This window comes from Sus scrofa, chromosome 16, assembly GCF_054392235.1.
Source record: "Sus scrofa isolate SSC_HxYL_T2T_F1_AM1 chromosome 16, Sscrofa_HxYL_maternal_Yorkshire_Landrace_v2.0, whole genome shotgun sequence".
NCBI lineage: Eukaryota > Metazoa > Chordata > Mammalia > Artiodactyla > Suidae > Sus > Sus scrofa.
In genome coordinates, this window is record NC_139398.1 from 75,044,784 (window position 1) to 75,061,348 (window position 16,565).

General features: G+C 41.4%; 1 protein-coding gene across 4 annotated transcripts in view; it reads left to right on the forward strand.

Moving 5' to 3' along the window:
* ATP10B (ATPase phospholipid transporting 10B (putative)) overlaps positions 1 to 10,848 on the forward strand; it is a 348,489-nt gene extending 337,641 nt beyond the window's left edge. For all 4 annotated transcript variants that reach the window (XM_085001864.1, XM_021076903.2, XM_021076902.2 and 1 more), the window contains 2 exons: positions 1,808 to 1,995; positions 7,579 to 10,848. In XM_085001864.1, the coding sequence (XP_084857990.1) occupies positions 1,808 to 1,995; positions 7,579 to 8,038 (648 nt within the window). In that variant the 3' untranslated portion in view covers positions 8,039 to 10,848. The remainder of the gene's footprint in view (positions 1 to 1,807; positions 1,996 to 7,578) is intronic.
* Positions 10,849 to 16,565: the final 5,717 nt, after the last annotated feature.

A 16,565-nucleotide genomic window follows, 5' to 3' on the forward strand; every position in this document is an offset into this window, starting at 1 on the left:
TCCAAGATATAAAACAAAGGGGAAATAATGAAAATTGTGAAACCAAAATTAAGAGATATCTAGAAGATAGAGTGGTATCTTAAAAGTTCTAACATATTTTAATTATAGTCTCAGAAGGAAAAGAGGAGAAAGTGAAACAGAGGCAATGTTCAAAAAGATAAGGACTTGAGAATGCTGCAGAAGTGATGAAAGACATCAATGCACAAATTTGAGAAGGTCAGCAAAACCCAAGCAAGATAAATAAAAAGAAATCCATACTTATAAGAAAACTGTATAATGCTAAAGACAAAATCTGCCAAGTTTTAAGAGGGAAAGATTTCCTTCTAATGAACAACAATAAAATAGCTGCCAACTTCTTGGTAGCAACAACAGAAGCCAGAAGTTAACATTTCATTATCTGATTATATATTGGAAGAAAATAACTGCCTAATAAGAATCTATATCCATCAAAAATATCTTAAGAATGAGGGTGAAATAAAGCATCAGAGAATATATGATCAGCAGACTTCCACTAAAGGAAATTCTAAAGGATGTGCAGTCATCCCTCAGTATCTGCAGGGGACTGGTTCTAGGACCTACTGAGAAGACCAAAATCTGCAGATGTTCAAGTCCATAACTGGTCCTCTGTATCTGTGGATTATGTAATACTGTGGTATTTACTGAGAAAAATCCACTTGTAAGTCTGTGCGGTCCAAAACCATGTGGTTCAAAGGTCAACCATACTTAAAGCTTAAGGAAAGAAAGCTCAGATAGAAATTCAAGATGCAAGAGGGAATGAAGGCAGAGAAAGTGTCAAGCATGTAAGTAAATTTTAATGAGCACTGACCACATTAAACTTAGTAATGATTTTTGTGATGTAAAAAGATGAGAGAATTTAAATCTACAGTAGCAGTCAGATATAAATCAGGAGGGAGGTTCCAGAATTGAAATATTCTAAAGCCCTTGCATAATTCAGGAGGAAGGAAACATAGTTGTAGTCTTTATACCGTGGTATATTAAGATTGCTTATTATTTATTAATCATTAAAAGAATAGAAATGGAGTATGCAACTTTCAAACTAGTAAAGGGGGGAATGAAATTATATGAAATCATCACTAAGTTTTAAAAAGGACAAGAATCCGAAGGAAAGAAGCACAAAACAGGCAGGACACAATGAGATCAAACAGCAGAACACTGCACTGCTTCAAACATGAATAAAGGACAGCAACAGGTGGGAAAAGTGGTTCCTCACGGGAGCATAATATTGAGGAAAAAAGACAAAAGTCACAAAATATGATACTATCTACCTAACATTTAAAAACAGGGAAACATAGCTGGTAAAACTAAAGAAGAGTATGAACATTATCACCAAAGCCAAGGGTGAGACCAAAGATTTAGGCATTTTGAGGTATGTGTGTTCAAATTCAGGGTGGTAGCAATATGGGTGTCTGCTTTACATTGATCCATTAAGTGGCCCACTGTTTTGTCTTTTTAGGGCCGTACCTGAGGCATATGGCAGTTCCCAAGCTAGGGGTTGAATTAGAGCTGCAGCTGTCAGCCCACACCACAACTCACAGCAATGCCGGATCCTTAACCCGGTGAGCGAGTTCAGGGATTGAATCCACATCCTTGTGGATACTAGTTGGGTCCATTGCCACTGAGCCACAACAGGAACTCCTAAGTGGCCCACTTTTAAATTTGTTCCTATGTGGGTAGCATTTCCAAAAAAAAAAGTTTACAACAAAGTTAGCTGAGTAGCATGATTGTGATCCCCCCCCCCCCATTCAAAGCTATCCTTTCAACAGTGTTTACTTCTTTCCTTCTACAGACCATCATCCATGGCCTTGTTCTCCTAGGCAGCTTCCTGCTCTACTTTGTGGTGTCCCTGGTGTACAATGCCACCTGCGTCACCTGCAACAGCCCCACCAACCCCTACTGGGTGATGGAACGCCAGCTCTCAGACCCCACTTTCTACCTCGTCTGCTTCCTCACACCAGTGGTGGCTCTTCTCCCAAGGTTAGTGTGAGGGGGCTCTGTTTTCTTCCCAGAACTACCACTTTTCACCTCACTTGGCAATTTTCATAGCCCCAGATTCAGGCATTTGACTCCAGCTGGGATGCTTGAGGCTACTGTTCCAAAGATAGGGAGTAGGGACAGAAAGAACAATGAACTTGGAGGCAGATAGCACATACTCTTGTCCCTGGTCAGCCACAGAGCAGCCAAGTCACCAAATCTGGCATAAACTCAGTTGTGACAGCTATAAAATGAGAGCACTTAGCCCTGCCCTCCTGCCTTACACATGCTGCCATGTATAAGGAATCATTTTGGAAAGCTCTGTGGTCCTTTACTCATTAGCCCAGGAATCTTGCTCTCAAATGCCTACACGGACAGGTAGGCAACTGTAAATCAAGTGACGTACAGACACTGGGAGAAGGAACTTCCAAGTTTCACACTATTGCTGCCACAAGGTAAGGTCATGGCCAGCATTTCAGAACTTTAGATTTTTCCCAGAAATTCAAGTTTTGCTTGAAATAGCCAACTTTTTAATAATACTCAGAGTTGTCAAAACATACACAAACACACACACTCCCCCTGTATCAGCCAATAAGTCAATCGTGCAGAGAGCTATTTCTAACATTACCAGCCTAAACCCTCCACATTTGCCTTTTCTAGAAAAAACGGCAACAACAACAATGCCTGGCATGTCCTTGAAGTTTACTCTTACCACATACTCATCTATCGAGCTCCTCATTTTGCTTTTGCATATCACCTAGATATGTATGACTGGGTCACTTTGTTGTACAACAGAAATTGACACAACATTGTAAATCAACTATAATAAAAAAATTTTAAATTAAATTTTTTTTTAAAATGACCTAGAAATTAGGCAGACCTGTGGTTGCACTCGCATTTGCTCACAGGACAGGTCAAGTCCCAAGAGGGACCAGAATGTCCACCAACCCCTGCAAATCACAGTGGGAGCTAAATTCTCCCAAGCTGGAAGCCAATATTCTGTTCCCCAACCCATAATCTCTAGTCAAAGCATTCAGTGAACTTAACAATGATGTACCCATAGGCAAGACATAGCCCCTCTCCATCCTCATATCTCATGACTCTGAACATTGAAATTCAGCTACTTTGGTCAACAGGTCATCGCAACGTTGCGTAGAATTTTTTTCTAATTCAAAATTAGGCAGAGAGCTGTTATCAGGCTTTGCTTCCTCTAATAAGTTTGGCAGCTGGTTCAACCTAGTTTGGTCTCCGCCTCTTCTTCCTAAGCCACCTCAGCACCACGTCTGATGCAGAGTTGAGAGGCTGAGGATACCAAGATGACAGACACCATTGTGAATTCAGTAAATGTTGGCTGAGTTCTGAACATGGGCTGTGTACATAGCCTCCTCCCTGTTTGGCTCCCACCCATTTCCACAGCCTTATCTCCCTACTCCCTGCCTCAAATTTCAGGCTCCCTATCACCAAGCTTCTTGTATTTCCCAACAAGCTCCATGGCCTCTCCCCTTCCTGCCTTTGTTCATGCCATCCCTTCTATTCAAAATTCCCTTCCTGTTATCAGACCTCCTTACCCTCTGACTATTTCAGGCAAGAGCAAGTCCAGAAACCTTATGTGACTTCATGTACCTCCCTCAGGCTGAAGCAGATCGCCCTTGCTCTTATGTTCCCATTACCTGGGTGTATCTGTCACTACCTTTATCCCCCTTTTATCTGTTTGGTCTGTTTGTCTTGATCTGGCCATTAACTCCTGGAAAGAAGGTATTCTTTTTACCATTATATAACCCAGAGGCCGCCCTCAGAGATAAAGGTGCAAATGACACTAAAGAAATAGCAAGATGAAACAAACTATTACATTGAGAATGAATAAGCCTTGAGGTCCTACTGTACAGCACAGGAAACTATACCCAGTCTTTTGGGGTAGAATATGATGGAAGATAGTATGAGAAAAAAAAGAATGAATATTTATGTATGACTGGGTCACTGTGCTAGAAATTGTCACAACACTGTAAATCAACTATCCTCTAATAAAAATAAAATTTAAAAAAGAAATAACATACTCCAAAAGATATGAGGAATTCATTAAAGGGTTTTAAGCAAGGGGAAAAAATACAGCAAGATGAATAAAATAGGACCGGCCAATGGAAAATTGAGACATAAGTTTGATCACAATACAGGTGAAAGTGACTAGTGTTAACAGAAGGCCCTGACACAGAGTGGGAAGCAATGAAGCCCAGCCTCAGAGGACATATTTCCCACGCCATCCCTTCTTCAACCCAACCGCTTAGGAGACAAGTCCTGGGGGAGACCACGAAGGTCCTGCCCTCAACGGAAAAGGGCATTAAATATGTAGGTTCAATATTTTTATCCACAGTTTTGGGATTAAACACGGGTGTGATCCTCTCCAACCAAGGACTGATACCCTCCGTTCGGTGTCTTATTTGGGCTATAGAAAGAACAGATCAGGAGTTCCTGTTGTGGCTCAGTGGAAAAGAACCTGACTAGTACCCGTGAGGATGCAGGTTCAATCCCTGGCCTTGCTCCGTAGGTTAAAAATCCAGCATTGCCATGAGCTGTGGTGTAGGTCACAGATGCGGCTCGGATCTGGCGCGGCTGTGGCATAGACCAGAGGCTACAGCTGATTCAACCCCCAGACTGAGAACTTCCATATGGTGTGGGTGTGGCCCTAAAGAGACAAAAAATAAATACAATAGAAAGAGCCGATCATCTGCCCCACATTCTCTTACTCTTGACTAGATGACATGCTTGGAACCAAAAGCTATCGGCTTGATGAGGATCATTGCGAAGTATGAATGTTCTTGGAAAAGACAAGCACTCAACATTACAGACTGTTAAGCAGAAAAGTTAGCAAATATTTTCTCACTTATTCTATAGTTAGCAAATATTTTCTCGCCAGTTACATGCAAGTTATATCTTTGCTTATTCTATAGTATCCTCATAAACTTGAATTTCTGCTGAATGCTGTTCACTAAGAGACAAAGAGATAGATCTCCTCTGACAGAGAAAGGCTTATTTTAATAGCTCCAAGGACTGTTGACATACAACCTTGGAACAATTAATTTTTGCTGCAGAAATCTACATGCCAGAAGGGTTGTTGTAGAAAACTATTTGTTCACTTAAAGTTGTAAGCTGTATTTATAATGGGGATTGATTTCTTTCACCAAGCTTGTGATAATTAGCCACTAACCGTGACCTCACTAATCTTGGTCTAATTAATTCAACCAGGATAAAGGAACTGTATGAATTCTCCTCAACTGAGAGCAAGGAAGTTTCTTTTGTTTTATCTGTAAAATAACTAACACACATTTTAAAACATAATGCAGCTTCGTAATTAGCTACAATAGAAGGGAACAGTCCTTAGATGCTCTTCCCTTGGCTTCAGTTACACAATCTTCCTTGGTTTTTCTACTTATTTCTTTCCTTTGCTGGCTTATGTCTCAAGGCTTCCTCCTAAGTGCTTAGGTCTTCTAAATTTCATTCTCTCCAGAGACACTGCACCCACCCTTGCAAAGTTAAATATTATTTTTACGAATCCCCAATATAAACTCCCAGCCCAAATCTTTCTCGAGAATCCCAGATACCTCTTTCTAGCTACCTGTGCATCACCAGCAGTGAGCATGTTAAGTCTGAGGCAAGTGGGAAACATCTATAATTTAATTCATGATCTACTTTCCATCACCACCATCCCAGAAACCTGGGTCACTTCCTGAGTTTCTTTCATCTGCTGTTTCCCACCTAGAATCAAGGCAGTCCCATGAGACTGATCCTTGATCCCACCCACCACCACATGCCCCTATCTTGCCCATCACCAAGACGTGACAGTTTAGCTGCTACCTGTTTCTCAAATCCATCTGTTCTTTCCATTTCTACAACTACCACCATGCACAGGTTATAATCTTTTCATCCCAAAGTATTTCGGTCACCTCCTATTGGGTTTTACTGGAATCCATTATTGTGTCCAAATGTCATCAGGTCATGTTTATAACTTCCCAGGAGCTTCCCAAGGCTTTTACAGTAATGCACAGGAAAACCCAAAACATTCCCCACGATCCTTGCCTGCTCTGGCCCTGCCAGCCCCTGTGTCCTGTTTCCCACTCTTGCCCTCTGTCTCTACACTTCAGCCATTGTACCCAAAATTTGGTTCTCATCACCCACCCACCCCTTTGTCTGGCTCCCTCCTCTGCATCCCTCAGTCCTCAGCTTTAGTGTTTCCTCCTCAAGGAAGGTCCCTCACACCAGATCATGTGTGTGACACTCTCATTGCTCCCTCAGCTTTGAACCCTGTTCCTGTGCTACCTGAGAGTCCAGGCTGGTTTACAGCTTAATCCCTTGGGGCCTGGCTTATTGTAGGGACTTGATGAGTAATTTTTGACTAAATGCACAAAGAAGGAAATTGGTAGCCTGGGGGAGTTTTAAACTGAGAAAAGTCCAGTTCCCCGGCAAAGAGTCTTTCCTGAAACGCCCATGCATGGCCACCTGTCCTGCCTCACTGGGTGAGGAGCGATAGTGAGGAAAGTTTCTGATTCTGTAGGATCTACTGTAGTCCACAGAAACTCCTGCCCACTTGGTGTCATCCTGAAGCTTTTAGACATAGAAAGGATGAAGGATGGGAACCCCTCTGCTTACAAGGTTTTAGAAATTTTAAAAATTAGGATTATTTTTGGAAAAGACCTTAGATTCCTCTGGACAACTAGATTACTTTTTAGATAAACTGGTACCCAGAGAGTGGCTACGAGTTGCCCACTCTCTGGGTATCAGTGGTTACTTTCTCCAGTGATCACATAGTTTTAGTCATCTTCTTACTCCCTTCCCTACCTAAACCGGAAACGGGGAAAAGATTCTAGGCACAGAGAGAGACTCTCGATTCCAGAGTCCACTGCAGGTTACATTTAGCTTGGCAGGGGAAAGGAACCCTGCATTAACCATCCAGGAGATCATTAAATTCTCAGGAGACCTTAGGAGCACCATCTTATCACCTAGGACCTCAGTCTGGCAAATAGTGCTAACACAGTGATGCTGCAATGTCAGCATAGCCCATGGATTCAAGAAAAGAGTATGTATTGGTAAACTACTTAGAAATTATTAAGCTCCACAAAGAGTTGACATTACAAAGCAAATAAATTGGCCTAAGTTATTACATCCCAGCCATAGAATGGATGGCCTCACACCTGGAAGATGAGCAAAAAGAATCCAGAGCACTTAGCTGTGACCACAGACCTCTGTGTGGCTCTGGACAATCACTGAATCTCTCAGTACCTCAGTTTCCATGTCTGTACACGGTGGAGGGGGGAGAAAGTACCCACCGCAAGGCACTGGGGAAGAATAATATGAGTTAATAATATGTAAAACACTTAGATTAGTCCTGGTACATAATAAATGTTAGCTCTTGTATATTGTTATTGATCTCCCCAATACCAGAGGTGCCCAGGCATGGATTTCATGCATCCACCAAAAGAGCAGCCAAAGGAATCTTTCCCTGGGTGGGGAGCTGGATTCTAAGGACCCTTTCAATGCTGAAATTTAAGAAGTTAACCTACATCAGAAAATATCTCTTCTGTTATTTCCCACCAGGTACTTTTTCCTGTCCCTACAAGGGACATATGGGAAGTCTCCGATCTTGAAAGCTCAGAAAATTGATAAACTCCCCATGGACAAAAGGGACCTGGAAATCCAGAGTTGGAGAAGCAGCCAGAGGCCTGCCGCTGTCCCTGGAGAGGCCCAGCCCACCCACCATCCAGAGCCGCCTGCCCCAGGACAGGACTTCAGAGCCAGCACCCCAAAGAGCTCAAACCCTACCAAGCGGAAATACATGGAGGACTGGGTGCTGCCTGAAGAGAGACACAGCGGAGACCATATAAGGGATGACACAGGCTCAGGGGACTCCTGGGCTAAATTCTCATCTGGGGAGCACCTCCTTCTGGAGCCTAGTAGGGTAATGGCATACGGAGCCAACGCAAGTGGTCAGACTAACTTGACCCGGCCCTTCAGTCGAGGCAGCCACCGCCGATCGCAGAGTTCACTGACCATATGAGGAGCCTGCCAAGATCTGTACACACTCAGAGGAGGCCACCTGACCACTGGCGTCATTAGCCATAACCCTTCATGGAGCAGAGAATATGCCAGTCTTATTCTCTGCCCCCAACAGTCTTGATGTCCTTAGAGGAAGTGCTGGCCCCAAGGAGTAGGACAAAAAAAAGACTGGAAACCAGTTGACCACTAGTTTTCTCCTGCTGCCAGGCAGCACATCTTGCAAAGAGAGTTTTTTAATAAGGAGGCTATGTTTCTACTGCATTGATTTTTTTTTTTAATTTTTTCACTGAGAACTTCTTTGGCCTTCTAATTCATTACAGCCTACAACTCAATGCAGTTAGATCATCAGTTTCCAAGATTCCAAGAAGCACATCAACCCAGCCCATATCTTAAGATCTGGAAGGTTCTGGGTTTGTCAAACCATCACTTCACCCTTTGATGCCAAGACTTAAAGTTTCAGAAGAATCCCATATACAACAGCACTTCATCTTGAGGGTACTGCAGTGATGCTCATGGTGGGGTTCATATCCCTTCCATTCTCAGGGTTGAGTCTTCTCTAAGCCAAAGAAAATCACATCTAAAGATTAAAACTTGATTTGACCTCAGTGCCACAGACACTTCTGAGGGTCATAGGGCCACAGCTAGCATAAGAGGCAGAAAGAACATAGACATGTGAAAGTAAACAGATGTACCTAAAACCCCATGCTCCAGCTAGAAGGACTCGTGCCCCCACAGTCTGGGGAATCTACCAAGAGTACATGGGCAGCACTGTATTTTAAAGATATTTATTTTATTTATTTTTAAATAAAATTAAAATATTCCCCCATTTTCAAAAGGTTACCCAACACCATTTCACTTTTTTCAAAAGCCCATCCTCGGTACCTCTTTTTGCTAACTGAAAGAAATCCAAAGAGAATTTTTGCTTTTACAAAAAAAAAAAAAGTGAAGAGGGAAGATTGCATTCAGCATTTTTTTTTTTTTTTGCAGCCATCACAAAGGCAGCCTACACCCCGAGCACTGAGAGATACCACCAAGCTCCTTTCCCAGAACTACACTCATTGTCCCAGAATCAAACCACCATAGGTCTGAACTATTTCTGATCATCTGATCATCTGTGCTTTATCTCAATTTATCCTATACATCCATCAGCAAGATTTGTCCTGAGGTAATTGCCTCTTTGCTTTATGCTATTTCTGCTCATAAAAACTATCACAGTAATGCTCTACTTTCATATAGTGGGGGGAAACCTGTACCCATCCTTATTCAGCTCTCATGAAAGGCAAACTCTAAGATCAGATCTTTTCACAGCTGCAACCATAATAGAAGACCCACATTATAGGGCAACTCTGAGCCCAAACAGTGACATCTGAGAGGGTAGAACCCATGCCAAACCCCATTCATTAAGCATACCTCAGAATATTACATGCTTCTCTTGAGTTAGGGAGAGTCAGAAGTCTCACTTCACAGGGAAAAGAAGGATTACACAGATTCCTTACCCCTAGAAGTTGTAAATGCCAAAAATGCAGAAGAGCTCAAAACAGTGTTCCAAGAAGCACATCAACCCAGAATTCTATCATCCATCCTTTCATTCCAGTACTTGTCAAGAAAAGTCTTGAAGCCTACCATGGACAAGGATATCCCATCCCTAGTCTTTTAAAATAAGTTAGGGATGACTGCTGAACCCTTGCTCCTTAAGGTGATGCCTATATACTAGGCAAAAGGTACAGGGGTGGGAACAAGTGTGGCACATCACAGCCACCACATGAATTGATTTATCACTTGAGTAACTTCTCAGCAAAGTTGCCCCAAAAGAGCTCAGCAATCAAGTTGGCACATGTCAGACTAAGCTGCTCCTCTGACCATCTTGCTGGCAAACCTGAACAGAAAGGGTCATTCAGGGTCGTCCTAGAGTCAATATATTGGGTCTCTTTCAGTGACTCTGCCACATTCTGATACCAGCACTGGATACCTGGTGAGTATTCAGAGGAATCCTACATGAGGATTGCAAAAGGAGCAGCAGGTAAACACATGAGGCAAAACAGTAATGATATAAATTGTCTCAAATGAGAGGATTGAGCCAAAGCTAAGATCTCAGGGTCCTTCCTTTCCCCATATGATTCCTGCCCACTCCTGAAAGCCGGATGAGACAGGTAGGATGTTTCAAAAAAAAAAAAAAAAAAAAAAAAAGAACAGATTAGGGAGGAGAATACTGGCCTCGGGGGACCGAGCTGTGTTGTTTTTTTTTTCTCTGCCTCCCATTCTCTGGGAGCCAGGAGTGTTGATGCAGGATGCCACACCTGCAAAGTAGGTTAGAACAACCCTACCTCTCAGGCTTTGCGTAGAGATCAAGTCAAAACTACATGGGGTTGTTAAAACCCTCTGAAAGCTGTAAAACCCTCAGTCATAACATGGAGATTTTTATTTCAGAGCTAAGAGGAAGCTGAGAAAATATCTGACTCCTGTACCTAAATGCCTAACCACACCCAACATTCTGATGCTGTTCTTTCTTATATGACCAACCATTCCAGTTTGCCTGGGTTTTCCCCAGTTTCAGCATGGAAAGCCCCACATTCTGGGAAATTCCTCAGTCCTGAGCTAATTGATCATCTATTCTTGCCCTTCTTTGTAAACCAAACCAACTGTGACCGTCCAAGTGCCATCTTAAGGGAAGAGGCTATAACAACTGTTTCTCTGTAACAATGCTAATAATTATACTTGATACATTTTTATACCTCCATGGCCTTTTACAGATTGAAAATGTTCTATCCTTTATTAGAAGGAAAAAATAAAAATGGTCTTCAATCATTGCCTTAAGGTCTGAGTACTCTTATCCAGTTATCTTTACATTATTCCTTTATTTATCTATTCATCCACCCATCCATCCATTTATCTATCCAATAAACTTCTGTTAAGTCCCTACTAGATGCCTAACAATGTGCTTGGAGTTTTGAGGAGCTCAATCCCTCTGTTAAAGAAGTCCATAGTCTTGCTGGATATAAGGTACCAAGAACATAATCGATCCAACCTAAGAATGTGACACAAACCAAAATGGCTGTATGAATTTGAAGTTGTACACACAGTCCCCTCTCTCTGAAACTCCAACCTGGATGCTCCCCTCTTCCTGGAAGCATGATACCAACCTCAAACACAATTCCATGCTTCTATTCTTTCACTCATTCAACAAATATAAAATGAGTGCCTGAGGGTACACAACACTGTGGTGAGCAGCAAGGATAAAAGCCCAGTTCCTGCCCTCAAAGGATTTACAATCTAGAAGAGGAGATAGACATTACTCAAGGTAATCAATAAAATTATAATGAAGGGAAGAAAGAATGGAGAATGGAGCAGAATAGTTCTGTGGGTCATCAGAGAAGGCCTCTCCAAAGAGGAGATATTTCAGCAGAGACGCTAACCATGAAAATGAGACAGCATGGAAAGGCCATTCTAGACAGATCTAATTGAGTATGAAAGCCATGAAAAAATGAAGAGAGTTTGGTATATTCAAAAAAGGGGGGGGGGGAGGTCTAAGAGGAGTATCAGGATGTAAGGCTCATCTACTCCCACAGATACAGTGAAAATATAGAGAACTATTCACACAGAAAATCTGTGAAAAACTGACTTAAAACCTCAAGATTATGATAGAACAAGAAAAACATTATAAAACCACCTAGGACAAAAGAAAGAAGAACCAGAAAAATTAGTGAAAGGAAATGAGACAGGATCTCCTCTTCCAGGAAGGAGCTAGAAAGAGGAAAACTCCTGCACCCCAGGAAGTTCCCCCACCAGCAATGAGATCAGCCAAAAAACAGGGAGGAACTCTATTATGGTGTGAAGCATTTAAGAAGGAGACAGTCCTCCACAAATGATCAGTGCTATGGGCAACAAGCAACCATAGGCAGGTGCCAACAGGTGTTGGGAATAAAACTTTGGCCTTAGAAATCAGACCCTAAAAGGGAGCTGGGGCCACCTACATGGGGAATAAACCAAGGTTGGCCATGAAGAAACATCCTGGAAGGACTAGAGTATAGGGCAACCACAATGGAGAGCATCTAAGCAGAGGCAACCCAGTCAGGCTTAGAGACTAGACACCATTGTTTGGCGGTGCTGGAAGAAAGGAGTGGGATCCACCACTACAATCTTGTGACTTATGCCTGTTTTCTCAAACTTCAAGACACTGCCTGCCTCAGCTAGGAAACCACTTGGCTATAGTGGCTGCCTAGCAATGGTTGGGAAGCAGCCATGCCCTTAGGGTACAGATTTCCTGGAGCAAGTGCAGTAACTGCCTGAGGGAATAAAACAAGTACCCAGTTCCTGCCAGAGGGGGCCCCTGCACTAGTGGAGCCCAACCTGCACCAAAAGAGCTGCCAGCTGTGGCAATGCTCTGCTCCCAAGAGATCAGGGAAAACACAGTTGATTTGGCTCCACCCAGAGAATCTGCAAAGGCTGTGACCAGCAGGGCAGTGCCAAAAAAATCTGCTGGCAGCAGTGCCCACTTCATGCAAAAGCAACGACCTGCTTGAGCAGGGAAAACACAGGTGTCTGAGCTCCACCCAGAGAGGCAGTGCCCATTCCTGTGAGAGAGCCACTGGAGCCTACTCCCTGCTGATCAGATGCCTTGGCTCCACCCTGAGACTTTACAGAGGTTCATACCAGCAGAGCAGCATCAGAAAAACTGCTGGCAGCAGCGCCCACTTCCTGCAAGGGCAGTGATCTGCTTGAGCAGGGACAACTCAGGAAAACACAGGCATCTCAGCTCCACCCAAAGAATCAGGAAAAGCACATGCCAGTGCAGCAGCACCCATTCCCATGTGAGGGCCGCCAGTGCCTACTCTCTGAAGAAGCTGTGTGCTGCCCAACCAGTGAAAAGCACAAGATAAAGACACCTGCCAGTGGCTCTATGAAGGCTCACATCAGTGGCACTCTTTCCACAACAAGGGAGACAGGGGAGGCCCATTAACCCACATTCCCATCCACGGGGCTACAGACAGCACCTCTACCAGCAGCAAGGCAGGGAGGGGACTACCAGAAACACACATTCTGCAGCTTCAGAGAGAGCCTGCAAGCAATAAGTAGGGAGAATATCACCACCCCTGAGGCTTTAGAGAGAGACCTCTAGAGTGGCCAAGCAAGGACAGCACCAGAGGAACAGTACCACCTGCTCCTATATCTACATAGAGCAATACCTAGAGCTTTCCAATCAAAGAGCTACATGTGAACCACTACCATTCCTGAGAACTCCAGCACCTGCTTCAACATCTACATACCAACTTGGCCCTGTGGAGGTTCACATCAGTGGCACTCCTTCCACACCAAGAGAGCCAGGGGAGACCCAAGGGGATGATAAACAGAAAGGTAAACACTATGAGATGACAAAGAAGCAGCTTTCAGACAAAGGAACAAGACAAAAACACACAAAAACCACTAAATGATAAGGAGATAGGCAAGTTACCTGAAAAAGAATTCAGAGTGATGATAGTAAAAATGACCCAAGACCTTTGAAAAAGAATGGAGACACAGATCGAGAACTTAAAAGAAATGTTTAACTGAGAACTAGAGGATTTGAAGAGCAAAATGAAAAGTGCAATAGCTGAAATGAAAAGTAATCTAGAAGGAACCAATAGCACGTTAACAGAGGCAGAGGAACAAATAACTGAGGTGGAAGACAGTGGTGGAAATCACTGTGACAGAAAAGAATCAAGAAAAAAGAGTGGAAAAATGGGAAAGTCTAAGAGACATGAGGGACAACATTAAATGTACCAACATTCACATCATAGGGGTTCCAGAAGGAAAAGAGAGAGAAAAAGTGCCAGAGAAAATATTTGAAGAGATTATAATAAAAAATGTCCCAAATATAGGAAAGGGAACACTCACTCAAATGAAAGAAACACAGAATTCCATACAAAATAAACTCCAGAAGAAATAAAGACACATACTAATTAAATTGACAAAAATTAAATTCAAAGAAAAAAATATATTAAGAGCCACAAGGGAGAAGCAACAAATCACATATAAGGGAATCCCCATAAGGATAACAGTTGATCTCTCAGGAGAAAATTTATAAGCCAGAAGGGAGTAACAAAATATATTTGAGGTGATGAAGAGGAGGAACCTAGAACAAGAATACTCTACCCAGCAAAGCTTTCATTCAGATTTGATGGAGAGAGAGAGCAAAAGCTTCACAGACAAGCAAAGCTAAGAGAATTCAGAACCTCCAAACCAGCTCTACATCAACTACTAAAGGAACTTCTCTAAGTAGAAAAAGAAAAGCCACAATTAGAAACAAGAATATTAAAAATGAAGAAGCTCAGTGGTAAAGGCAAAGATAATTTAAAAGTAGGAAATCACCCATTGACAAATATGATATCTAAACTAGCAAGCATGAGAGGATGAGAGGATAAATGCAGAACATTGAAAATGCATTTGAAATTAAGGAGACCAGAAAGATTAAATAATTTTACACATGTATATATGGATATATTGAAATAAGGGAGCCACACATACAAAAAAGAAAAAACAAGCCAAACATAACACTAAACATGGTCAGCAAATCACAAGACAACAAACAGAGGAAGGGAAGAAAAAAGCCCCAAAATAGCAACCCCCCTAAAAAATTTTAAGTAAATGAAAATAAATACATACTTATCCATAATTACAATGAATGTAAATGGATTAAGTGCTCCAACTAAAAGAAAAAGACAAGATGAATGGATTCAAAAGCAAGACATATATATATGCTGTCTACAGGAGACCCACTTCAATCTAAGGACACATACAGACAAAGTGAGGGGATGGAATAAAATACTACATGCAAATGGAAATTATAGAAAAGCAGGAGTAGCAATACTCATATCAGACAAAATAGATTTTAAAATGAAGGTCACAAAGAGACAAAGAAAGACATTACATAATGATTAAAGAATCAATACAAGAAGAAGAAATAACAATTTTAAATATATATGTACCCAACATAGGAGCAGAATAATACATAAGGCAACTACTAACAGCCATAAAAGGGGAAACTGACAGTAACACAATAATAGTAGGGGACTTTTAACACCCCACTTACAGAAATGGACAGATCATCCAGACAGAAAATCAGCAAGGAAACACAGACCTTAAATGATACACTAGAACAAACAGACTTAACTGCTATCTTTAGAACTTTTCACCCCAAAACAGCAGAATATACTTTCTTCTCAAGTGCACATGGAACATTCTTTAGGATAGAACACATCTTGGGCCACAGATCAAGCCTTGATAAATTTTTAAAAATTGAAATTATTTCAAGCATTTTCTTCAATCACAATGCTATGAGACTAAAAATAAGCTATAAGGAAAAAAAAACAGCAAAAAACACAAACTCTTAGAAGCTAAATAACAGGCTTCTAAACAACTAATTGATCATTGAAGAAATCAAAGAGGAAATTAAAAGATACATAGAGACAAATGACAATGAAGATACAACAATCCAAAACCTATGGGGCACAGACAGCAAAAGCAATTCTGAGAGAGAAGTTTACAGAAATACCATCTTATCTCGGGAAAGAAGAAAGATGCAAATAAACAACCTAACCTTACACATTAAACATGTAGAGAGGAAGAACAAAGTCCATAATTAGTAGAAGGAAAGAAATCATAAAGATTAGAACAGAAATTAGTAACATAGAGACAAAAAAAAAACAACTGAGAAGATCAATGAAACCAAAACTTGGTTCTTTGAAAAGATCAACCAAACTGATAAACCATTAGCCAGACTCATCAAGAAAAAAAGGGAGATGGTTCAAATCAATAAAATTAGAAATGAAAAGGGAGAAGTTACAACTGACATGCAGAAATACAAAGGATCATGAGAGACTATGCCAACTGTATGTCAATAAAATGGACAACCTAGAAGAAATGGACAGATTCTTACAAAGGTACAGCCTACCAAGACTAAACTGAAAGAAATAGAAAATATGACTAGATCGATCAAAAGTACTGAAATTGAAAATGTTATTTTAAAACTTCCAAAAAACCAAAATTCCAGACCTGATGGCTTCAGAACTGAGTTCTACCAAACATTCAGAGAAGAGTTAATACCTCCTCTTCTGAAAGTTTTCCAGAAAATTGCAGAAGAAGGAACACTCCCAAGTTCATTCTATGAAGCCACCATTTCCCCAATACCAAAACCAAAGATACCCCAAAAAAAGAAAATTATGTGCCAAAATCACTGATGAACATAGATGCAAAAATTCTCAACAAAATATTAGCAAACCACATACAAGTATACATTAAAAAGATCATACACCATGACCAAATAAGATTTATCCCAGGGATGCAGGATTCTTCAATATCTGCAAGTCTATCAATGTGATACACCATATTGACAAACTGAAAAATAAAAAATATACTATCATCTCAATAGAAAAAGCTTTGCACAAAATTCAACACCCATTCCTGATAAAAACTGTCCAAAGAATGGGCACAGAGGGGAACCATCTCACTATACTAAAAGTCATATATGACAAACCCACAGCTAACATCATTCT